This window comes from Drosophila eugracilis, unplaced genomic scaffold (genome assembly GCF_018153835.1).
Source record: "Drosophila eugracilis isolate 14026-0451.02 unplaced genomic scaffold, ASM1815383v1 contig_81, whole genome shotgun sequence".
Taxonomy (NCBI): domain Eukaryota; kingdom Metazoa; phylum Arthropoda; class Insecta; order Diptera; family Drosophilidae; genus Drosophila; species Drosophila eugracilis.
The window spans coordinates 473641-497337 of NW_024573712.1; the positions used below are offsets into that span (position 1 = coordinate 473641).

General features: G+C 42.3%; 7 protein-coding genes across 12 annotated transcripts; 1 reads left to right on the top strand and 6 right to left on the bottom strand.

Moving 5' to 3' along the window:
* Window positions 1–795: 795 nt before the first annotated feature.
* On the bottom strand, window positions 796–6372 carry LOC108106658 (DNA-directed RNA polymerase I subunit RPA1). The gene is made up of 10 exons (XM_017213879.2): window positions 5962–6372; window positions 5543–5906; window positions 4116–5481; window positions 3561–4054; window positions 3220–3505; window positions 2227–3154; window positions 1960–2164; window positions 1789–1903; window positions 1629–1731; window positions 796–1571 (listed from the first exon to the last, which is right to left on the bottom strand). The coding sequence occupies exons 1-10, from the start codon at window positions 6302–6304 to the stop codon at window positions 847–849; spliced, it is 4929 nt and encodes a 1642-aa protein (XP_017069368.1). The 5' UTR covers window positions 6305–6372; the 3' UTR covers window positions 796–846.
* A 60-nt stretch (window positions 6373–6432) lies between these two features.
* LOC108106660 (biogenesis of lysosome-related organelles complex 1 subunit 1) lies at window positions 6433–7287 on the top strand. The gene is made up of 2 exons (XM_017213884.2): window positions 6433–6587; window positions 6643–7287. The coding sequence occupies exons 1-2, from the start codon at window positions 6527–6529 to the stop codon at window positions 7008–7010; spliced, it is 429 nt and encodes a 142-aa protein (XP_017069373.1). The 5' UTR covers window positions 6433–6526; the 3' UTR covers window positions 7011–7287.
* Window positions 7288–7295: 8 nt separating this feature from the next.
* LOC108106659 (transformer-2 sex-determining protein) lies at window positions 7296–9653 on the bottom strand. Of its 4 annotated transcripts, none has more exons than XM_017213881.1 (7): window positions 9511–9652; window positions 9392–9441; window positions 9254–9325; window positions 8666–8819; window positions 8454–8582; window positions 7802–8156; window positions 7296–7728 (listed from the first exon to the last, which is right to left on the bottom strand). In XM_017213881.1, the coding sequence occupies exons 1-7, from the start codon at window positions 9511–9513 to the stop codon at window positions 7706–7708; spliced, it is 786 nt and encodes a 261-aa protein (XP_017069370.1). In that variant the 5' UTR covers window positions 9514–9652; the 3' UTR covers window positions 7296–7705. The 4 variants fall into 4 exon arrangements, 3 of the variants coding, with proteins under 3 accessions (XP_017069370.1, XP_017069369.1, XP_017069371.1); XM_017213880.1 differs by having other exon boundaries at window positions 9254–9328; XR_001772407.2 differs by lacking the exon at window positions 7296–7728 and adding an exon at window positions 9028–9117 and having other exon boundaries at window positions 8040–8156; window positions 9254–9348; window positions 9511–9653.
* Window positions 9654–9835: 182 nt separating this feature from the next.
* On the bottom strand, window positions 9836–10739 carry LOC108106258. Its single transcript, XM_017213223.2, has 2 exons — window positions 10589–10739; window positions 9836–10521 (listed from the first exon to the last, which is right to left on the bottom strand). The coding sequence occupies exons 1-2, from the start codon at window positions 10620–10622 to the stop codon at window positions 10049–10051; spliced, it is 507 nt and encodes a 168-aa protein (XP_017068712.1). The 5' UTR covers window positions 10623–10739; the 3' UTR covers window positions 9836–10048.
* A 35-nt stretch (window positions 10740–10774) lies between these two features.
* LOC108106259 lies at window positions 10775–11429 on the bottom strand. The gene is made up of 2 exons (XM_017213224.1): window positions 11387–11429; window positions 10775–11331 (listed from the first exon to the last, which is right to left on the bottom strand). The coding sequence occupies exons 1-2, from the start codon at window positions 11388–11390 to the stop codon at window positions 10832–10834; spliced, it is 504 nt and encodes a 167-aa protein (XP_017068713.1). The 5' UTR covers window positions 11391–11429; the 3' UTR covers window positions 10775–10831.
* An 18-nt stretch (window positions 11430–11447) lies between these two features.
* Window positions 11448–12169, bottom strand: LOC108106257. Its single transcript, XM_017213221.2, has 2 exons — window positions 12072–12169; window positions 11448–12011 (listed from the first exon to the last, which is right to left on the bottom strand). Exons 1-2 carry the CDS (start codon window positions 12121–12123, stop codon window positions 11524–11526), a joined length of 540 nt encoding a protein of 179 aa, XP_017068710.1. The 5' UTR covers window positions 12124–12169; the 3' UTR covers window positions 11448–11523.
* A 241-nt stretch (window positions 12170–12410) lies between these two features.
* Window positions 12411–23680, bottom strand: LOC108106646 (mucin-17). 3 transcript variants are annotated; one of them, XM_017213861.2, is made up of 9 exons: window positions 23036–23660; window positions 22641–22961; window positions 22205–22573; window positions 21998–22141; window positions 21665–21916; window positions 16913–21547; window positions 16752–16820; window positions 13092–16642; window positions 12411–13024 (listed from the first exon to the last, which is right to left on the bottom strand). In XM_017213861.2, the coding sequence occupies exons 1-9, from the start codon at window positions 23082–23084 to the stop codon at window positions 12587–12589; spliced, it is 9828 nt and encodes a 3275-aa protein (XP_017069350.2). In that variant the 5' UTR covers window positions 23085–23660; the 3' UTR covers window positions 12411–12586. The 3 variants fall into 3 exon arrangements, with proteins under 3 accessions (XP_017069350.2, XP_041675525.1, XP_041675524.1); XM_041819590.1 differs by lacking the exon at window positions 12411–13024 and having other exon boundaries at window positions 14666–14782; window positions 14838–16642; window positions 23036–23680; XM_041819591.1 differs by lacking the exons at window positions 16913–21547; window positions 21665–21916 and having other exon boundaries at window positions 23036–23608.
* Window positions 23681–23697: the final 17 nt, after the last annotated feature.

The following is a 23697-nucleotide window of genomic DNA, read 5'->3' on the forward strand; positions in this document are numbered from 1 at the left end:
TGAGAGGCGTAAAGTTACAAGTTATTTTGCGAGCTCGGCGATTTTTTGCTATCGAAAAATATGGATCAAAGGATTTGCATCAAATTTTGTGTAAAAAATAAAATTAAGTGCTCTGAAACACTTGAAATGTTGACAGTGGCATACGGTGAAACTGTTCTGAGTAAAAAAATGTGTACAAGTGGTACAAACTCTTCCAAGATGGCCGGGAAGATGCCAATGACCAGCCTCGCTCTGGACGCCCAAGCACGTCAACAACTGATGAAAACGTTCAAGCAGTGACGAAAATTGTTTTGGAAAATCGTCGAATCACTATCAGAGAAGTTGCTGAAGATGTCGGTATATCGCTTGGCTCGTGCCATGAAATTTTTTCAAACGTTTTGGGTATGAGTCGTGTGTCAGCGAAGTTTGTTCCGAAATTGCTGAATTTTGAGCAAAAGAACCGTCGCATGAGCATCGCTCAAGAGCTGTTGAATGACGTCAACGACGACCCAGATTTACTCAAAAGGGTCATAACTGGTGACGAATCATGGGTATATGGTTATGATATCGAAACCAAAGCCCAATCGTCCCAATGGAAGAGCCCAGACGAGCCAAGACCGAAAAAAGCAAAAAATCGCCGAGCTCGCAAAATAACTTGTAACTTTACGCCTCTCACAACCAAACAAAAGAGGATGTTCCATTGAAACTTGGTACAGATGTTAGGGAAGAGTGTACCAATATAACAAAACAAAAAAAACGATAATCGAAAATATGTTGCCCGCGAAATTTGAAAAGTCACCTTACTTTTTGAACACACCTCGTATGTTTATTTAAAAAGTTTTCAATTTCTTCTTATACAAATGCTTATTAACAAATTTTCGTCAACAACTCAAAGGCACCAGTACCATTTCGCACTGGAAGTCCAACCATTAGACGACTCGACGGGGAGCTCAGCTCATCGGCTCTGCCGAATCCGGCTGCGCTTTTCAGGAACTGCAAACTGGACTCAAAGGACATCTGCTGCAGGGGCGATGAGGAGTGCTCCATGCCTTTACGCGACAAGGGTTGGAAAGTGCCGTCGAAGGTCATGTAATCGGCGATAAGTGACAAATGTCGACGATCCACAGTGATGCCGTAGACCTTGAACACGTTGCTCACTTCCTTAACAATCACCTGCGATGCTGCCTCTATGCCGTACGTTCTTGCCATTGCATGGATGTCATTGGAGTAGAGGCGGTTCAGATCAAGAATCTTATTGTGCTGGAACATCTCGCCAATGTTAATGCCATCTGTCTTCAACAGCTGCTCGTTATCGTTGCCCTTGTAGATAATAGCCCTCTTGATGTGCTGAACCTGGTGAACCACACTCTTGCCCGCCAATTCCCGGATAATGGAGGTGAGATCAGGCTTCTGGTAGCGCACACTTAGATTCAACTTAACCTGGCACCACAGATGGTTTTCTTTATCGTAGGAATAGCCCTTGACCATATCGTTGCTTAGCAACCTCTCCACTGACTTATCATCGCCATCGTTTTCATTACTATCCTGGATCTTTTCCTCGTCGTCCTGATCCTCTGCTTCTTCGTCATCGTCTTTAAAACAAAGGGAGTTAGGAATATCTAAAGAGGTAAATAAAAATCTTAACTTACTATTGGCATCGTTAAGTTCTTCAATGTCGTCAGGATCATCATAGTCTTTCTCATCGATTTTACGTTGCTTGAGTTTCATGCCAGTCGCGTCGTCATCATCGCCCTTTAAAAAATAAATTTTATTAATTTAATTTTCTAGATTGGTGAAATCTCAACCCACGTCATCGTCCGATGAATCATCATCATTAGCCTTTGCTTTTTTGCCACCATCATCAGCGTTGTCCAAGTCATTATCATCTTCCCTATCAGCGTCCTTCTTGTCGTCTATTACAACTCTGAGAATTAAAGAGAATTAAGTCTATAATCTCGGGTCTGCAGGGTAATTACTTACATTTTGGTTGTTTTTGCGGCGCTGGATACTTTCAGAATCGATCGAATTAGTTGCTTGATGAATGTTTGGTGCATGTACTTTATTATATGCTTGGGTCGCACACCATAGTCCTCCTTGTAGACCTCTCTAGGCAAGAACTGGAAGCGCATATCATACTCATAAGCCCTTTCCGGCTCCAAAGTTAGATTAGTGCTTATGTGAACAGCTACATAAGGAAATTTTCTTGAATGATTAGGTGAAAAAAATATGGCTTTTTTATGTACTTACACTCCAAAAGATTAGCCAAAGTCACAGAGTTAAGATTTATACGAAGCTTCTCAGCCTGATGCTGCTGACCAGATTTTATGGGAATATCCATTGAGGGCGTCTTTATATTTGACGACGCCAGCATGAGAATCTCTCGAAGTCGAGGAATACCCAGAGTCACGTTCATTTCACCACGACCGGCAAAATGGAACGTATTCAGTGTCATCTGAGTGGAGGGTTCACCAATCGATTGAGCAGCTATTAGACCCACAGGTTCACCAGGAGAGGCTAACGCCTTAATAGTCTTAACCCGCATGATGTCGGCTATGGTATTCTTATGGGATGGATTTCTTTTAGCGTAATCATCGATGAGTTTTCTCGTTCTTTCTGACACACTCCCATAGTAAAGGTCCTGCTTGTAGACAGCTACCGAGGGATCCGGACAGCGAGCATATTTTTTGCGATACAAAGCCTTGTCCTCATCATCTGCCTTCTTCCAGAGCTTTAACAGGCCCTCATCGAAGCGGCGCCTGCCTGTCTTTGTATTTATCTCATTGGGTCGCTTTACTTCCACTTCCTCGCGCAGTTCTTCAGAGAAGTGAGTGAAAGCCGATCGTAGTTTTGATGGCTTCTTCTTCTCCCATCTACGGATGCGCTTCTCATGGTGCTCTACCTTGGCCAGCTCCTCCTCATCCTTCATAAAATTGAGTTGACTGGGCCGCAGAATGGCAGTGGCATTCTGCGTTAGGAAGTCAGCACAGAACTTATCGTTGAAAAACTTTGACTTCAGAATGTCTAAACCATCCTCGCCGTAAAGGAATTGTACCACGCTATTGTCGCTGTCACGCACTGTAAGATCATAATGGACACTTAAGCCCTCCAAATGCTTTATAAGACAGCGCTGCAGGTAACCGGAACGGGATGTCTTTACAGCAGTATCAATAAGACCCTACATTTTTGTGGAGATTCACCTTAAGTACTTGTAAACCATGCTATAAAAAATTTCAAACTTACTTCTCGACCAGCCATGCAATGGAAGAAAAAGTCCTGCGGCTGAATACCAGTCATAAAACGACCATCGATAAAACCTCCAGATTTTGGTGAGGTCTCAAAGGAAGTAAAACTGGGGAGCGATTTGCCAGATATCATCAAAGGTGGTCGCTTTCCCTCTAACTCAATTTGTCCCAAAAGACATGAGATCTGCATAGTGTTCACCATGGATCCCTTAGCTCCGGATAGCACCATCAGTTGCAGATTGTTTGATGGAAACTTGGTAATCAGACCACCGGGCAGACAAGTTCTACAAAAGAAGGAAGTTCAATTTTTTTCTTTGTGTGGACTGGAGTGCAACTTACTTGTTTATGTCATTAGTGTATCCATCCAAGAGTGATTTGTATTTACGATCGAGAAGCACACGGAACTTCGAGTCCTTAACGTACGCCTCCTCCATTTTCTCCACCAGCTCATCATGCGGAGGCTCATCCTCTAATTCCAAAGCAGCAGATACTGCACTGTTGCCCACATCGCGGCACTCTCGAATGATATTCCTCCTCTTTCGATCCGCTTCGTTGGTAACTAGGATATCCTTGACACCCAAAGTAAAGCCCTCCAGTTGTAGAAAGAAGGTAAATACTTTGGTGAAGGCGGTAAGCAGTCTTGTTGACACTTCGCCTCCATAAAGCTCGTACATGCAATGGATCAAACCAAAAGTGGTGGCTCCGTATTGCTGTTTATCCAAAACTCCGACAAGCAGCTCTCCGTTCCTAATCTGGACTTGACTTTCGCTTAATTCATTTTCCTCAGGATTTTTGCCATAATTTGCTGGGCGTGGGCGTTTCACATTCCAATTCTGCAAGCCATTAGAAATAACATAAATATAAAAACTAAAATGTATTCTTAATTTCACTTGCCTTTCCACCTATCTTGGCAAATGAATCCAAATTAATTTTTTCGTATCCCTCAGGAATAATATTAATAATGATGGTGGATAGGACCTGCTTTCCGGACCATAGCCTAGCTGGTTTTACTATAGCAGGTGGTAACAGCTTAACATTCTTTATATGATGGGATAGTCCCTGGAACACCAATTGCTGGTAGTCTTCTCGGTTAAAGAATCGTCCACGAATTGAGAGCTTTACACCGGAAATCACGTGATCCTGTATAAGTCCACCTAGTGGCGTGCCGTCTTTAGGCACTAGATAATTATTGGCCACATTCACTAGGTTATAAGCCTCCGCCCTGGCCACCTCACTTTGCGGATAATGGGCGTTCATTTCGTCGCCATCGAAATCAGCGTTGTAAGCCTTGCAGTTAGAGTAGTGCAGCCGGAAGGTCTTCTCTCCGTGTAGGATGCGAGCCTTGTGGGCCATAATGGATGGTTTATGCAGCGAAGGCTGCCGATTGAGCAGTAAGACATCCCCATTGAGCACATGACGATGCACGATCTTAATTCCATCTTTTGGATTGGACAGGAGTAGTTTGGCCAAGCTCTCCCTCTTTGAAGCATCGTCGGCGGGAATGTAAGTGGTGAATCCATTCTTGTCCTGAATGTAGTTCGCTCCGGGATGAATATCTGGACCGTTCATTACCATCTTGCGGAGCTCGGAAACATTCCACTCAGTCACTGGTACGGGATAGGACAATTTCTTCGCAAAAATGTCGGGAATACCGATTTCATCCACGTTTATATTAGGATCTGGTGTAATGACAGTACGAGCGGCATAGTTCACACGTTTGCCCATCATATGCTTACGAATGAGGCCATCCTTCTTTTCTATAACTTGTTTCAGACCTTCAGCAGATTTAATATCGCGGGACATATTCACATCAAGAAGCACATCAACAGACGTTTGAAGTGCTAACCACGAGTTATACAACTTCTCATGGGCCGTGCCGCCCTTTAGGGTTTGATAGGCAGCCTTAGCCTCTTCCGTTAGCTTCTCCTGGCTACCCTTCATGTACTTGAGAACAACATTCAACACATGGTTATTCTCAATGATGTGTGTGTAAATATCCGTCTGAGGGTTTCCTTTTAGCATATCTCCTACCATGTTCATGGGACGCGCACGTGGCGGCGTTACCGGAATCGTATCCATAAAGAATACGTCCACCGGCGATCGGTCACCTTGCGCCTCATCTGTGTTGCTAAGCCCCAAAACAGGAACAAGCAGCTTCAATAGTTCAGGGTAATTGGCATAGATCTCACGAAGATAACGACGGCATTCGTCTGCAAATATAACTTTGTTCTGACCTGCGCTTTCGGAGGAACTACCGACGCTGTAGAAGAAAAATTAAAAAGTTTGATTTAGAAATATCACTTTAAGACTTCAGTTCTTACCGTTCCTTTATATCCGCCAAAGTGACGTAGAACACCAGCCTGCGATGCATATAGCGTACATTACGCATAGATTTGTTGCAGTGCCTGCATTTTTTGCCTGCTCGCTGCAGGGCAGCATGCGTAATGGCTGTTCGTAAGGAACAGCTTGTCTTGGTGGAGTTGCTGGAGTTCCTCTCATTCTTTTCCAGCAGTTTGTACATTGCAGCAATGTTGGGGTGAACCAAATCGCCATTCTTCAGTGTTACTAGGTCATCGGCGTTCTGGCACACAATCTCCGACTTGAAGAGCTCGAGTTCTTGGGCCTCAATGATGTAGCCAGCGTCGATCAGACGCAGCTGTAACATAATGATCGCACATTCATGATCTACAAAAGTTAAAAAATTAGTTGTTTCTAATAGGAAGAGCGATCTATTGGTTACCCTTCATCTGCAGTTTATAGCAGTGCAAACAGAATATGCACAGCAGTCTCTGCACCAGCTTTATAAAGAAGGGATTGTAGACGGGAGTTCCTAGCTCGATATGGCCCATGTGTCCAGGACAGTCCTGCAACTTCAGGCATGTGCCACAGGGATCCATACACCGACCGTAAGACCCCATTCGATTGTCATACAGACCACCGGGCATAGCGTGTCCCAATGCATCGAATGTAATGCCCGTGATTACCTTCACCACGCTCAACTTGCGGATCTCCTGGTCAGTGAACACAGCGAACTCCAGGTCCGAAGGGAACATGTGCACGTCCTGCGGCCGTTTAGAACCCATTTCGCCTAATTTATACCACGATTCTAAAAAATAAGAGCGCAACAGTCCCGCACGTGTGTGGCTATTAGAGGAGAAATCGCATCGATTTTAACGGTCAACTGACTCATCGACAAATCCTATCGCAATCGATGTAAGAGTCTCATCTCTAGAAAAACAGCTGTTCTAGTTTTTGTTGACAAAATCTAGTTTTTCTTTTGATTTGGATATAAAAAACGCTTAAGTATGTTAACTTCCATGGTTAAGGAACATCACAAGGAGCAAGTGAAGCGGAAACAAGAGCAGGGTATGGGACTTATTGGGTTTTTCAGCTAAAATGTATTCACACACTTGTTTTTCAGAGTTACGCCGCAAGGAAGCAATAGAAGCTTCCAACGAGCTCACCCAATCGCTGGTAGACACCCTTAATGTGGGAGTGGCTCAAGCTTATTTGAACCAGAAACGCCTAGACGCGGAGGCCAAGCAACTGCACATGGGAGCCACTAACTTCGCCAAGCAGACGCACCAGTGGCTGCAGCTCATCGACAACTTCAGTAGTGCTTTAAAGGAGCTGGGCGACGTGGAGAACTGGGCTCGCAGCATTGAAGGGGACATGCATGTGATAAATCAAAGTCTGGAGCTGGCTTACAAGGCTTCTCGAGCGACACAAGCCCCAAGCGGGACTGAGACTTTCATGGAGCCCTCATCTTCCAAACCCAGCGCTACATGAGAATTTTTGGGATTACTCTCCAAACATTTTGCGAGATGATTTCTTATTGTATTTTACTCCTATCGTGAAAAGAACTTTTTCCATAACTATAAAATGTGCTTCTTTAAATGCGCATCGAGAATTAGCTAGATAACGCTTTGAAACTATTACTCTTAAACATATGGAAATTAAGTTAATTTAACTATCTTTCTTTACGAGCAAATCCATTTTACATTAGCTAAATCGCACTTTACGACCAACTCAATAAATAAAGACCAACAATATTTAAGAAACAAAAGTTTCATCTTCAGTCCTGTACAATTTCAATTTTATTTTGTGCGTGCTGCACAATTATGATTATATTTAAAATTATTTGTTTTATCATTATCAGTTTACTGCAGTACCTTTAAAATACATATCACAATCTATGCGGACCTTCGTATGTAATGATGGTAATTGATCTGATATTTACAAACTACGTTTTTGTACAGAATCATTAATGGTTAACGAATATTAATAATAAGCTGAATAATGAATTTGGAAATTAGTCTAGTTGTAAGCTGTGAGCAGTCAACCAAATGCCATAGATAGGATGGTTTCACCAAAACACAATATTTCAGTCGTATGCTCCTCCGCAAACCGTTTGCCACAAACCAGTTGAGTTTACTTAGGAGCATGAGTTAAAGAAGTGGCTTTATCGCCTCTTCTGGGGCAGATTAATAGCGCGATGAGGTGCGACCTGAGTGGGAATTATATTCATATAAGAATAATATTAATTATATTAAACAATAGCTATTCAAGATCACACTTACGTGGTTGCGGAGAACGTGAGCGGCTAACGCTTTTGTTACGAATGTAGCGACTGGGACTCCTACGGTAGTTACGATCATAGCGATCGTTGCGGTATTTATTGCGGTTACGATAGCCGTCATTTGGTGTATAAGAACGATCGCGGCGTCGTCCTCCACGCGGCGAGCGTGAACGTCCACTTCGCGATGGACGACCCATATATACACCCGGAGTGGGCGTATGGGCGCGTTGAGTTATAGAGTAGTCAACCCGAATACGACGGTCATCCACCTCCATGCCGGAACAGGCGTCCTTCGCCACACGGGCATCCTCGAGATTCTCAAAGTATATGAAGCAGAAGCCACGCGAACGATGTGTCTGTATGTTTATAAGTTAATCAGTACAGGGCAGAATATGAATTGGTTTCGGAATTTCATTTTTTTTTTATATAAATGTGTATATATTTTGGAAAATAAAAACCATTTTGTTGTGAATAGTTTTCAGTGTGACAGCAAGCCTTTAGCTTTTAGTTTGGAATGCACAAAAGCTCATAATCACTGTCTATTGTAATCTAGCCGGAAATTATGACAAAACTGCACAACTTCAACCGAGTTGCCTAATCAAATGCATTCAGGCAAGAGTTATTATAATACTGAATTTTAGAACTAGTCTTACATGAGCGTCGATGACCATTTGGATACGTTCAATGGGTCCGTACTTGTTGAAGAGCTCGCGGACCTTATGCTGAGAGGTATTGGTGTTCAAACCAAAGACTCCAATACATCGGCTGGCTTGAGGATGTTCCTGGATTGACAAATTCACGGATAAGGATAAAAAAGTTCCTATAAAGGACTCAAAATTCGGTGAAAATGAAGAAAATAACTTACGCGAGCTTTGTGCATTCGCTGGCGATCACGGGACGATTGACCGGAGTAACGACGGGGCGCCGAAGCCGGCGACTCCGAGCCGGAACGCGAATAAGAGCGCTGACGAGAATCGGAGCGTCGTTGGCGGCGACTGCCATAGTACTCGTAGTCCGACCTTGATTTAGTGTGGAATGGAATGAAATTAGATTATCTTGCAATTCTTTCTTGCGGGTCTTGCTAACTGATATTTGGAATACTGTGTGTTTCGTGTGGCTTGACAATTGATATTGCTGTATTCAATTCAATTCAATTTAATCTACTTCGGACTTATTCTTCGCCTTTTGAACAGGCAAAATAAATTAATGCTTCGAGGAGTTTCTTACATAGCTTGGGTTCTTTCTTCCAATGGAAATGTAAATCAGCCTGAAATTTTCTTCGTTTTAGTTTTTTCTTTGGCAAGAGCACCAGCTCGTCTGAAAGTCGAATCCAAATGAAAGCTATAAGTCTCCAATGACATGACTTTTCTAAACTGTCAGCCAAAACTACTCGATGCTTGATGTCAAATAGGTATCGTTTAGGAGTTTAATACTTAAGTGTGTACACATTTACCTGCGGTCCTTGTGTCCGGAGGAAGTTGTCCTGGCTGACGATGATGACGCGGAGCGCTTGTGTTTGTAGCTACTGCTGCAATTGAGTTCTCAACACTTTAACTTTTTAGGTACATATTTTATATTGCATTTTGCTTACCTGTCAAATTTACGATGTAAATAGTTTCGCTCTTCGGAAGAACGCGAGGACTGTTTTCGGAAAAAAAAAGTATTATTAATGGGTGTACACTGAGCAAAGGATTGGTTTCCGGTACTCACCATCTTTATCGGATTGTGTTTCTACCGTTTTGGACACCCAGACAGTGTTTATTAGTTAACTGTTGGCCTTTAGTAAATGTTATTTATGCTGCCTGCGTTTTTAGAAGACGCACGCTTCAGGCTCGGCAGGGGTGGGCGATAGGCGAGGGCGTGTGTTATCGATAGAATCGTTAACCCTTGTTCGACTGTTGTACCCAATTAAATATTTACAAAACAAATAAGCAACAACTTGTTTCCATTTTATTACCTAATACAAGTTATAAAAATTACCATTAATATTTTTACATAAAAATTACTATCATTCAATAAACAACAACAATATTTCTTAGTTTCTATATTTTATTTCAATAAACATACAGAAAAATAAATCTGATTTCTTCAAAACAAGTCAAGAACTAATTGATTATAAAATTAAATGGTTTACCTATCATTATATTATGGATTTAGTCTATCCTAAAAAAAACAAAGCATTAAAATGTGAATTAAGGCCACTTTTGCTTAAAGGAAGTTAATCCTAGATCACAGGATTGGGAAGGGACTACGAGTAATATTGTCTAAACCAATTATTTTTCACCATCACATAATTATACAGCCTTTGCTGCTCCAGGTGATGCAGGTCAGTAATGGTTTTGACCACTCGTTCGTCGTTGAAATGACTCTTGGGAGGGGCTTCCAAAAGATTGCCTTTTGTAAACCACTTAAGTTCCGAGAAGTGTTTTTTAACATTGGCTCTCAGAGCAGGTCCACTGAAGACTGGCGTGCGGTAGAGATCGAACATATTCTTTTTTCCGTACTTCTGATGGATCTCATCAACCGTTTTGTCCAGTTCCGGCTGCTTACAATTGTAAATTACCCACAGTTTCCGATCTGGAGCCCGAAGGTCTTTCAAACTGAGAACCCCAAAGAACTCCACTACGTAGGGATTGCACTTTGCGGAGTCATTTTTTGGTTTCATATAAAAGATACGCCTCAAGTGGTTGTCGATTTCCTCCTCCAGGTCGTAATCAGTTTCTACAAAAAGATAAATTATAGGTATTAATCATCATTGATTTGCCGATTTGACTTTTATTCTACTTACCAGAGTTTTTGTCTTTAACTGCGTTTGTTGTCATTCTTCTACAATCAAGGTAACTTCCAATTTCAACTTTTAAATGTGAACGAAATTCCTACGCACACGCTTCTTAAATAGCTAACAAAATAAATGCTAAAATGAAATATAAATGTAGCTTTTGGTTTGTTTACGATTTCACAATGCAGACAAAAATGAGCTTTTGCAAGCAACTCTGTGTAGAAAAGCTTTTTTATTTATTTATTTACATTTTTAATGCCGGAGAGGTGGTGGTTTTTGATCATTGCAGCGCTTATACCAATTGTGTTGCTCCATTATATAGCCATATATCCTTTTCTGCTCTTTATAGTGCAAATTTGAAACTGTTTTAACGAACTTTTCATCGCTATAATAGCTATTTGGAGGCGCTTCCAAGAGATTTCCGCTTGTTGTCCATTTCAAATTGGAAAAATAATCTTTTACGATTTTACGAAAACCCACACCGCTGAATATGGGTTTCTGATATATTTCGTACACATTCTTTTTGCCATATTTCTCCCGAATCTTATTGACAACATCGGAAATATCGGGTTTCATGCAGTAATAGATATGCCAAAGCTTACGCTCGGTGGCTGAAGGATCTCTAATACTTAAAACTCCAAAATACTCTATTGTACAAGAATCCAAAGGAGTGGTCTCCGATTTCGGCTGCAGATAAAATAGGCGCCTCCAGTACTTTTCCAATTTATCCTCAAATGTTGGTCCTTTATCAGCTATAAAAAACATTTACAACGATTTCGAAAAGTGAAGGTGATTCATTGGCATTACCCATTGATAAACACGCGATTATTGTAGCTTCCAGCCCCAACAAACTTTGACAGTATACTAGTTAGTTTTTATTTACAGTCTTGTATTTATAGCTTATTCTAATTGAATCTTATATGTAGATGCAACACAAGCATCTATTACGCATTAAGAGGATAATATGTCCATTTCTTATAACGATCATTCGCAGATGCTAAGTAATCGTAATATTTTCGCCTTTCAGCCTGGTACAAGTCTGCGATTGTGTTCACCACCTTTTCATCATTATAGGAGCTTTCGGGAGGCGCCTCCAAAATATTTCCTTTAACATACCACTTTAGTCCTCCAAAGTGGTATTTAACACGTGATCTCATTCCGACCCCACTATATACTGGCTTTCTGAAGAGCTCGTACATATTCTTTTGACCATATTTACGATGGATCCGATCCACAGTAGTGTCCAATTGATCCGTTGTCGCGTAGTACATATACCACAACTTTCGACGAGGAGCTCGTGCATCTCTCAAGCTTAGGACTCCAAAATATTCCACTTCATTTGGATCATACTCATTCTGTGTATAGATATTCTTGAGGCCACAAATTCTTCGCATATACGTCTCTAGTCGCTGTTCCAAGTTAGGATATGCGCCTGCAGAGAAGAAATTATTATTATTATTAGTTATTAAAAGCGAAAACTATGAAAACTTACTATTGGGAGTTTTTATAGCTTCTTCAATAGATGTTGTCATCTTAGGTACCATATAGCCAATAAATATGGTTCTTTACCTCATCGTCTTTTATACCGAAAACTTGTTTACATTTCACAAGAGCTTTCACATTTCGCCACAAACTCTATAAGCTCGCAAAAGCTCGAGGACGCAATTTGAATAAAAATATACGCATTATTAGAAAGTTCAACTTCTTTTTTATTAAAAAAAAAATATTTTTCACGTTTATGATAAGTTATATGTATTAGATCTACAAAATATTATATCATATATGAATTGTTTATATTTATACACCTATAAACTTTAAAAACGCACATTAATCATAATTAATATATATCCATTTATTTTTTGAAAAATTATCGGATGATGGTTTAACAAATTCTTCATCATAGAATTACAAAATTCTGTTCTTGCGTTCAACGAAGTAATTAACTCTGCTTAATTAACTGTGTTAAAGTAACTTAAAATACTTTCCATCTGGGGATAGTCTGTGCCGCTAGATAATAGCCTCCGAAGAGTCATCCAGTTCGCCCTTGATTTCCGCCTCCATGGGCGTCATGTCACTGTTTGAATCGGGCAGAATGCATTCTTCCGGTTCCGAAGCCTGATTCATGATAAACATATTGGGATTGGAGGTGCTACTGTGACTTAGTCCGGCTGGGGTTACGTATTCGGCGGCAAGATCTTCACTCATAAATGAAATTTTAGACTCTTCTGGTTCCGGTGGTAATTGTCCAAAAGTTGCTTGCGCAGAAAGTGGACCTATGGTATTGCTTTTATTGAATGTCCGCACCGGAGCAGTTTTCTTCCTGCTTATCATCGGTTTTTGCACAGATACTGGAGGATTTATTGATTTTATGGTGCCAAATGCAGTTTGATTCTTCTTGCTTTTCGCTGGCATGTTTAAAGACACTGTCGTTTTCAGATTTACAATCTAATGGGGATTATTAAGAAAATTAATACGTGCATTTATTTTGGATCTGTAAGACGAGTATATTTACCTGGCTTGGAGATTCGACTGTACTTTTTCTGCTTCCTTTTGAGGACCTTGGCTGGGTCTTCGCTAACGCAGCTGCTGCTGCCGATGTCGAGGCTCTCATAGGTGTGGTGGAATCGGAGGGAGAGTCCTTTTGCCCCAAAGTCGGTAGCGGAGTTCTTGCTTTGGACGTATTGCACCGAAAGCCAATGATATTCTTGTCCTCATCGAACAAGGGAATACTCGCGGGAAGGGAGCTGCGCTGTTGAACAGTTTTCTTTGTTCCGTGATGTGGCGCAGATGAGGAGGGGGTTGTTGTGCTCAGGATGTTTCTGGAAAGCGATGAGCTGGTAGCTGCAACTGAACTCGAGGGATTAGCAGCGTCTGATAACAACTTTGCTGTCATCGCATCTATTTGAGTCGGAGATGAGGGCGTCGTTGAGCTGGTAACTTCGTCGATGTAATGTACATAGTTCTCCAATAGCTTGGAACCCACATCAACATCGATAGCCATCAGCGAGCTGGACCTTACGATTTCCTCGATTGTACGCTGTCTCTGGGCCAGTGTTAGTGTTGCTACCCGCCGACTAAGAACCTGGAGCGCCAAGTCAAATACTTGGACCCTAGCTTGAAGCTCCATGCGTTGCTTGTCTTCGGGACAAATCGGTGGCAACTGAATGAGGGTCGGCGGCAGACTGTCTAGCATCGAATAGCTTTCTGTTGGCAGTAACTTCCTGGCTAGCGTTATTCCTCGTGGCAATTGATTGCTTAGCGAATCCAGATTCGGTGAAGATTGGGAAGTGGATGCAGCTGCGAAAGAGGAATTGGATGGAACATCTGATGTTGTATTGAACAGGCCGACGGTTGTTGGAATGCTAGAAGAACCTGTATTCAGGTCGTAAGCACCAGGTGGACCGAGACCACCGATATCTGGAGTGTGTGCAGAAGTGGGAGCGGGAGTGGGAAAAGGCGTGGGACCAGAAGCCAAAGTGCTACCCTTAGAGAGGAGTTCCTGTTCCTTATACTTGCTTAGCATTTCCAACTTGGCCCGCACTCTACTCGGAATATTCTTATCCGCCTTGGAAATGAACTTGGTGGTTATAACCAGGTACTGCGGCACCTCCAACACCGGAACCTCGGCCGTCGAGTGCAGACGAGTAAAATCAATAGCTCGCATCGGTCCATCCAAATTTGGACAGCAAAAGTCTAGGCCTACGTCATCGTAGGATGGTTTATAGCGCTTCGGGTAAAGGAAAGAGTACAACTTGGTCTGACCAATGGCGTTGGGATTACCGCCTGGAGCACTGGCCGAGGGAATCGAAAGGGTGGCGGTGGGGACGGTAGAATTAAAAACGCCCAAGTTGTTGACTTGATTATTGGAGGGGCTCACGTCCTCCATCATCGGAAGTGAATGCGATGGTATTGGCGTTTGTGGAATCACAGGTAATGGGATAGTTATTTGATCCTCTTGTGCGACCTCTGGAGGAGTATCTTCTGGTTCCGCCTTCACCTCTGGAATTGGAACAGGTAGAGGCATTAACTTGGCCTGGGACGTTTGCACCCTCCGCTGGTCCGCCAACTTCTTTGCATTTTCCAACAACGTTGCCTCGTCAGGAAGATGTTGTTCAGTCAAGGGATAAATCGCTGTCTTCGCTGTTGCATTGGCTGGCTGGGTTATCGTCTGGGCTTTCATAGAAGCGGGAAGGAAAGCAGGGGCTGCCGATGGAACATGAGCTGTTTTGGGGGAGTGCTGAGTTGAGCTTTTTCTTACTGGAAATTCTGGGGCTGGTGATGGACATGAATCAGGCTGATAGGGAGGCACTGTCTTTAAAGTCTCCACCGGCTCTTCCTGAGGTTTGAATGTTGATTCTGACTCTGCTGCAGATTCCGTTTCCGAAGTCGCCTTTTGTGGTGATGGTGATGGTAATTTTAAAGATGACGCTTTAGTCACGGGACTTTTACTCTCGCATGTCGCTCGAAGCCATTTGTTGAAGGATCGGCGATTAATTTTTACTCTAAGTTTGCGTATCTTAGTTTTATGGTCAGCTGGTTTAGCCGCAGAGGAAACTGGCTCAGGGTCAACAGAAGAATCCAAACGGGCAGCAATTATTTTCACTGGGAACGCCTTGAGAGCACCATCCTGATCGGGTACATCCTGGCATCGTAAATCTTCCTCCCGTTCCCTGGAACGCTTTAGATTAGCGACATCTGAATGGTCTGCTCCTTCTTCTGCCTTTCTTTTTAGAGAGACCGGCCGGGGTGGTCCGCCACGCCCACGACCTTTCAACGATTGACCCAAGGATGGTGTATGCTTCGCCGGCCTATTTTGATCTAAGATAGGTGTAAAACGGTCTTTAGAATCATTTTGTTGCTCCCCAGATATGGGAATAGGCGTAAAAGTCAATGATCTATTGCTGCTAGAAGATCGTGTTTTCTTAACAGACTTATTAAGCGACACGGACGCGGGGTTATCATGTTTATCAAAACGGTTTGCTGAGGTCCTGTCTTCGCGTGAGGAATCCCTTGAGTCGGAAGTAGTTTCCACTTCCGAGGAAAGTAACCCGGACTTGTGTTTCGATCTGCGCTGAGCTGATGTTCTTTTCTTAGATGTCTCTCGACCCCTGGCCACTTTTCCCATTTCCTCGGAATAGTCTGTTCTGATATTTTTCACAGTTTCCGATTTCCGGGACTCGGGTTTGTTCGAGAAATCTGTCTGAGGAAGTGATCTTTGAGCTAAAGAAGCTCCCTCAGATGCCATGGTTTCGGTTTTTATTTGAGATTCTAGTTGGGGAAGTATTTTCCGCCCAATTACAGCTGACGAAGGCGATGTCTCTGTTATTTCTTCAGATTCTTCCGACTTAATGAACTGATTCACATTGCCTACGGATATGGCCTTTTTCTTGGTCTCGACAATCCTATTGGTCTCCGATTTTCTTGATGCCTTCTGTGCCTTTCGCTGCAAAATTGGTGATGTTTCAGGAGTGGAATCGGGGGCCATTGAAGTGTCTGCAGAAGTTTCCTTTAAGGGCACCACGGAAACGGATATATTAACCTTTCTTGGAACAGCGGTTGAAACATCTTCCTTCAACGATTCAAGATTCTTGCTGGATGGTAGTGATTTCTTAGTGACTACAATGGAACTGCTGAGAATCGGCTGATCGCTGGCCTTGTTTTCTTCTCGATCCGCTTTATTTAAAGACTTTCTTGTTGCCACGGAAGAACCATCTTCTCCTGACGCTGGTTTGTGCAGACTAAGTGTAGAACTCAGCAGGGTCTGTACCATAGGCTTTTTGGTAAACGGAATTGGACTATTCGACCTCAGCAGTTTCTTGGCAGATTGTCCTAATAACATAGGCTTGTTGATCTCAGAACGTTTGGATTCCTTCGCTGCCGATTTCCTTGCAGATGCATATGTGCTGGTCGTCTCGCTTCTGGTTTCCCTAACGGGTGCTGTGGTGGACGACATTATAGTCTCTTTGCCTATAATAGAAATGAATTTGGTTCTCGATTCCGAGTCTAATTTGGAGCGTTTGTGTACAGGTCGTTCCTCTTCCTCCGGTAGATGGTGACGCCGTGCTGCATTAAATAAAGGGTAATTATTGGTTACTAAATAGTATTAAACAAAAATTTTAAATATGTTATTTTAATATGTTACTGAAGAAATGGAGTGTAATAAAATACTCACCAGGTCTAGTAAATTCTTTTTTGTCAGTGACGGACTTCTTGTCTTGGCGTTGCTTTCGTTTAGCAGCTTCTAAATATAGAGAAAGAATAAGAAATAAAATATTTATAACATATGCTAATATACTAAGAAAATAGAACTAAAAGATTGGGCAAGCTATTAACCATCTGGTTGTGAAGAATCCACTTCTCGCTTACGCAAGCTGCGCTTCACCACACTGGACGTGGTGGCTTCGGGTTCGTCCATGACACTTGTTGTTTCCGTTGAGTCCGGGATTGGGCTTTGAGCTGGTTCTTCATCATCTGTAACATCAGTCTCAGGTTCGGTTAAAGCTGACGCAACAGTTGATAACTCGTTTTCTACAATGTCCTCGTCCTCAGAGGTCTTTGCTAAAGAAGCTGATTCCTCACTTGACTTATGATCGCTCGGGGTTTCTTTTATTGGATGAAGAAGTTTTACGCTTTCCTCATTTGGGACTTGTAGTTCGGGTGACTCTCCTTCTGAGATATCCCCCTCATGGGTCGCATTTGTTATTGATTTAAATTCGTCTTTATTGGGCTCCTCTAAAACAGGAGAATTGTTTGGGATTGGGTTTTCACCCTCGGCAGAAGTTTCTACATCTTCTACTAATTCGTCCTGATCTGTTTCTAGTTTATTTTTTTGTTCATTATTAGTGTTGGCAGCCAGATTCTCCGATATTTCCTTAGGAACTACTTCATTTAGGATTTTATTAGTTTCATGACCCAGATCAGGCTCGGGAAATGATTCTGGATCAGTATTAAGCCCGGGGCTTGTTTCAACTAAAGCTGTTTCTGGATTATTATCACATTGCTCTGAAGGTTCGATGCTCTCAATAATTTTATTTAATCGCTTTGACTTGGCTGAATTCTTGTTTAGGGAGGATGTTTTCTTTGTGTTTTTAGTCCAATCTAAAGTGGGAGTTCTTTTAATTAAAACGCGAAGTTTGCGACAAGAGACTGTAGGAGAGCTCGGTTCTTTTTGGTTTGTAGAGGTAGAGGATTCAGAAGCTATGTTGGTACTATTTTCAAAAGTATTATTCGATTTTCTAGTCTTCGATTTCGAAGACTTACTTCTTGCACCGTAGGACTTTTTGGTTCGTTGGTGCCTTTTTATAGGAGCAATAGAGGTTGTGGAACTTTCATTCGTATTTTGCGTTGGAGAAGAAAGTTCTTTAACCTCATTTGAAGACAACGATTCTGAAATTTCGCTAGTACTAGGTATTGAAGTCAATAATTCCTTTTTGATTTCAGATTTTCCTTCAAGTGTGAGTTCTAAATCGCTTGTTTTCGGAACATTTTCCAATGCTTCAGAAGAGGGCGATGATGGTGTTTTGATCCGTTTACTCATTATATATGTTTTCGATGGTATTTTTATAAACGGAGAAAAGGGATCTGAGTCCTTGTCACTAAAGCAGGAAACGGCAGGGGTTTCGTTTTCTGTAAGCGTAGTATTCCCAAATGTATCCTCTGGATCCTCAATTGGGACTGCTTGCCTACGTTTTCTGATCCTTCCGCTCCCTATTCCAATTGTTTTGCCTTTGCTTACTTCAGGTGTAACCATAGTTTTTTCGACGCTGGCCATCGATGAAGAAGAGGCTGTTTTTGTTTTAACCCCTGAGCCTTTATCATTCTCCGATTCAGATTCTTTAGGATTCTTTTCTTCTTTCTTACTCCTGACTTTGGACTTTACTTCAGATTCCTTAGGCTCAGCTGAATCTATTGAGAGTTCTATTGAAATTGGGCCCGATTCTGGTTCATCAGAAGAAGCGGGTTTATCTTTTTCCGTATTTAAGCATTGCTCTTTGTTAGATTCAGCAACTTTATCTATGGGCTTTTTATCATCTACCATAGTTGAAACCTTAGCTAAATCCTCAGCTGACTCTTTTAAAATTGAATCCGAGTCTGCGTTTTCCTGGTCTTGCATGCTTTGCTTTGTAATGACTTCTGATGAGATTTTTTCAGGATTTGACTCGCTTGAACTGTCACTAGATTTTTCCTCGCTTTTTGATTTGTCCTCTTCCTTGTCATTATCAGTAATAATTGGTTCGATAGCCTTATTAGGCACCTTATTGTGACTTTGATTGGAAGGTTTTTCTTTCGAAGTACGCTTTCTTCCAGCAGACTGAGATTTGGCAGAGGGTCTTTCAACTTTTTGGGATTTGCCAGCATCAATGATCGCTTTGTCCCTACGACTCAATCGACCAGGGGTTCGCTCCTCTATAACGGCGACCGTATTGCACCCCTGAGTTTCTGAGTGCACAACAGATTCCATACTATGTGTCGTACTAGGATTATCATCACTTTTAGCTTGTAAATAGTCGGAAGGTGTTTCGCTTTCAGATGTGTCTCTTTCTTTTACCATTCTACGTGTTTTTCGTGGACTCAAGGGTTTTTCCTCACTCTGTTCCGTATCGGAAACCTTGGCTACAGATTGTTCTACAGCCGAATTGCTATTACTAACAGGTGGTTCTGCAATAGGTGAATTCAATAGATCTCCCCTCTCCTCATTTTTCTGCTCTGATTCGCTACAGGTTGAAAATTCTTCAGCACACTTTATTGTTGTAGCAAGTTCTTCGTGTAACTCAGAAGTTGGTTTTTTTCTTCGTGATCCGCGACTCCTTCTAGATTTTTTTGACTTCAATGTCCCAAGACTCTCTTTTTTTATTTCAGCGGCAGACAGATTCTCTGCTGAAATATTGGGCGGATCAGCATCCCCAATATGCTCAGTTGTTTTGATATCGTTAAGAACGTTAGTTGCACTCTCAGGTGGATGTGATTTTTCCTCTACCACCATCCCGTTTTCTGAAGCTATCTTTTCTTTGGCTAACTTTGAGGTTATCACTTTCTTTTCCACTGGAGAGCGTTCTTGTGAGGAATGGCTTTCTGCCGGCGATTTTCCTAGTCTTGGACTACTTCGTCTTGATGACTCATCCAGAAGTTGAGTTAGTTCAGTTCTTAGTGAACGCCTCGAGCGACTACTCCGTTGATTCTGGGGAGTTGCTTTATCGGACCTAAGAGATCTCCTTGGAACCGAGCTTCCTAAAGCCTCAAGCTCTCGTGATTTCTTCGGAGTATTAGCTGGTGAAGAATGATTTTGTTTTTTAGCTGGACTGACTATGCTAGGAGGATCCTGGGAACTTTGCAAAAGCTTGCCGTCCGGAGCTGGATCTTCCTCATAAATTCGATTCTTAGTTGGAGTGTCTACACTGGGAAGAATTTCGTAACTTGGCAAAGGCTCCTCCTTAGCTTGAGCTTGATTTTGCTCATCAGATTGTTCATCTTTCGCAGCTGTTGTTTCCTCTTCCACAATAGAATGTTGGTCTTCAACAGGAGTTAGCTCTATATACGATTTTTGCTCATCTGCATGTGGTTCATTTTCAGGTGGATGTGCAGCATCATCTACAGTCTGTTTTTCAACTGGTTCATCAGCTAAATTTGGCTCTCCAACTGGGAAAGGTTCATCATGATTTTCAACTAGTTTATCAGCTACATTTAGCTCTACAACTGGAGAATTTTCATCCGGCTGCTCTTGTTCATTTGGTATAACTGCAACTTGAGAAATTGTTTCCTGCACCAATTCTTTGACTATTTCAGTTACAGGATCTTGTTCTCCTTCTACTGATGCCACTACTTCATTAACTTCAATTCCTTTACCGACTTCAGCGGCCAAAATCTCTTCAGCCAACTTAATGTCCTCTGCCAGCTGGGAATCGCTCTGTTCAAGTATATTTTCTGACACCTCCATTGTCTTAGCATTAGCATCTGCAGTTCCAGGTAATTCAACATCTTCAGTAGCTTTAATTATGTTTTCAATGCTCTCAGTGGCAGAGTCTTTCTTAGTGTCATCCTTTTGTGTAATTAATGTTGTATCTACCAATTCATTAAGATTTGTTGCGCTTTCACTTTCTCTGTGATCGTGTGCGGTGTCCAAAGTATCGACAGATGTGGCTGGTATAGAAAGCTGACCCTTTTCGAGATTCCGTATAGACTCTTCATCTAGTTGCAAACCCCTATCTGGGGCGCTTTTGATATCCGTTTCTTGCGGAGATGAGTTAATTTTATTATCATCCTGGGATAAGTTGTCAAATCCTGCGAAGTCTTTGGCTTTATCTAAATCTGCATTTAGTTCATCGTGCTCTATTGGTTCTTTCGAAATAATTGTCTCCTTTGCGGTTTCCATTCCGCTTGCTTCTATTAACTGAGAAATATCTTTGTCCAAGCTTTCGGTTGGTTTTTCGGTAGTCTCCACTTTTAACGTTTCCTTATTTGGAATAATTTTGCGAGGTCTTCCGCGTTTCTTTTTGGGTGTCTCTCCCTGTCCTTCCGGAGCAGTAAGCGTTTTTTCATCCGTGGTTGCAGCACGACTCTTACGCTGCTTTTCACCCCTAGAGCGTTCTTGCTTAGGAAAGGACTCGCTCTTTGACCGCCGCAACATCGTCCCTGAGGGCTCAGAGTCATCCAACTGTTCACTGGAGTAGGTGAGCTTGCGCACATGACTCTTGCTCAGAAGAGATGGGCTACCCGAATCCGCTGAGATCTTAGATTTTGATCCGCTTCGCGTTTTTGACCCGGATCGCTTTTCGAATTCAACATCGATTTCCATGATCTGCTCGGCCAGGTCATGGCTCATGCGCTCAACACTCTCGAGCGTGACATTAGCATCCACGGCGTACAGCTTACGATTAACACTGGCCTTGCTAGCAGAGGATTTGGCACTACTACTGGCCTCCGGTGGCTCTAGCAGCCGCTCCTTTTTATCCGTCTCCTCTTTGTCACTGGCTGCGAAACAAAAAGCATAAAAGAGTTACAAATGTAAGGGTATGGAATGTTTTTAGGTTCACAGAGGCGTTCATGGTCAAGAAATGGACGCCCCAATGGTCATCGGTGCACACTTACCCACTGGTCGCTCATTAGCATGCTTCACCTGTTCAGAGGAAGAGGGTTTCTTTTCGTTGGAGCGGGATTTCCGTGCACTGTTCTGTTTCTTATAGATTGGCGGCGCCTCAGCGCAACTGAGATTACTCAAGTAAGACTGCAGACGTTCATACGCGCCGCTCAATATCGACTCTTGATTATTGTCAGATCGTTCATTTTGCTCGCTTTGCAGATCCTGGCCTTCGTCGTCGGAAACAACAGGTGTCACAGTGTCTACACGGTTTATGTGTGTTTACATATTATGAATATTATCAGAGGGTTGGCAGTATCAACTAGTTATTAACGCTGACTTACCCGCCACCGATGTGGTCCTGCTTGTGTCCGTTGAAATGTCGATCACTGGTTCATCCTCTTCATCTGAGTCGTAATCGCCGTAGAAGTCTGATTCATACTCGTAGGACGAATCACTGTCTGAATCGTCATATAAATTTTGCAGAGCTGTGGGCATTACAAACAGATTAGACATCATAAAGTCTATGGTATAGGACAAAGACAAATTACTTAATGGATCAGTTTTGGGTTCCTGCTTTGAAGCTGTTACATCAGCTCTCTGTGCCTTAATGATGGTCACTGTCTTATTTTTGGCAGATGATAGACTACTGCCATTTAGAGATCCTGTCGACTTGGTGGGTGTAGAGTTACGATTCCTGTTTTTGGCACTTTGACTGCGATATTCAGCACTAAGACTGGATTTTTCGGTTTTGGTTGATGATATAGTCTGTGGTTTCTTGACTTGAGACTGGTCCAAGTGGCTGCTGCTGCTGCTTTTGCTCCTGTGTGAAGGTTGTGCGTGTAATTTTTTGCCGCCTGCCTGGGATGTTTTGGACTTGTGTACAGTAGACTTCTGCATCGGACGCATTAGGGCTTCCCCTAAGGTTTTGGATAGCATATTGTAATACATTTCACAGTATAATTGTAGGAATTTGGATTTGCTTACCAAGATCGTCCACCGAATCAAAGGACTCGTAGCGTTCGCGTCGCTTGATTGGCTTCGATTTGCTACTTCTCGGATTGAAAAGGGCTTCCAAGGCATCGTTTGACTCATCGCTGGAGGAGGAGGACGGGGATGGGGAGCGGCGTCGTCTGTCCTGAGACTTAGAACCAGAAGGCGCATTAAGCACCTCGTCATTGAGGTACTTGCCGTGGAAAAGCTTCTGGAAGATGTCTGCATCAATCGACGACGAATTGCTCGAGTCTGACGAAATCCGACGGTGCCGTGAGACGCCTGCAGAAGCTGGCGGCGCACCAGACTTGATCCCTGCAACCACACAAATTACACAGATATTTCAAATTACATACATATTTATGGTAAGGTAAGGGGAATTCACGCACCTGGCATAACCAAGTCTTTGTACTCGTCTAGGTATTCTATATCCTCCATATTACACTTTTCATGTGCGTCGATATATTTGCAAAATCTTAACTGCGTTGCGATTCATCAAATTTTTTCAAAAGAAATTATTGATGAGTGTGATTAACTTATCGGGTGTTTGGCGAAACGAATATACACATATTAGCACATCAAGCCAAGCACTTTTGTCAAGTTTTTCACCGCACAAAATTCGCTTCAAAATCAAGCAAAAATGATGCCGCTGCAGTTAACGTGAACGTAGTACCGATATGCGAAAATGCTAAGGCGTTTAGTAAGCCCGCGCTTGGGTATACCTTTTATCGGATAGTTATCGGATATCTTAAAGTAACAATTAGAATTTCTATTCTACTTTTTTTTTTCTTATTTTGTTTTTTTCTTTTTGCTTTACATATGTAAATTGAAGTTAGTAATGATTTGGTTTCCGTCAATTGATTAGCTCTCGTCCAGCAAAACATCCAAAACTTACTAATGCAGGGCTGCTAACGATATTTATTGATGTTGCAACTAAAGCTTATTTAGTTACTTTCTGATTATAAAATAAATAGGTTCCATTTTAACTTAGTTTATGAACTTACTTAGAAATTATCCAGCTTTACTTTAAAATTCCTAATGATAGTCTTAA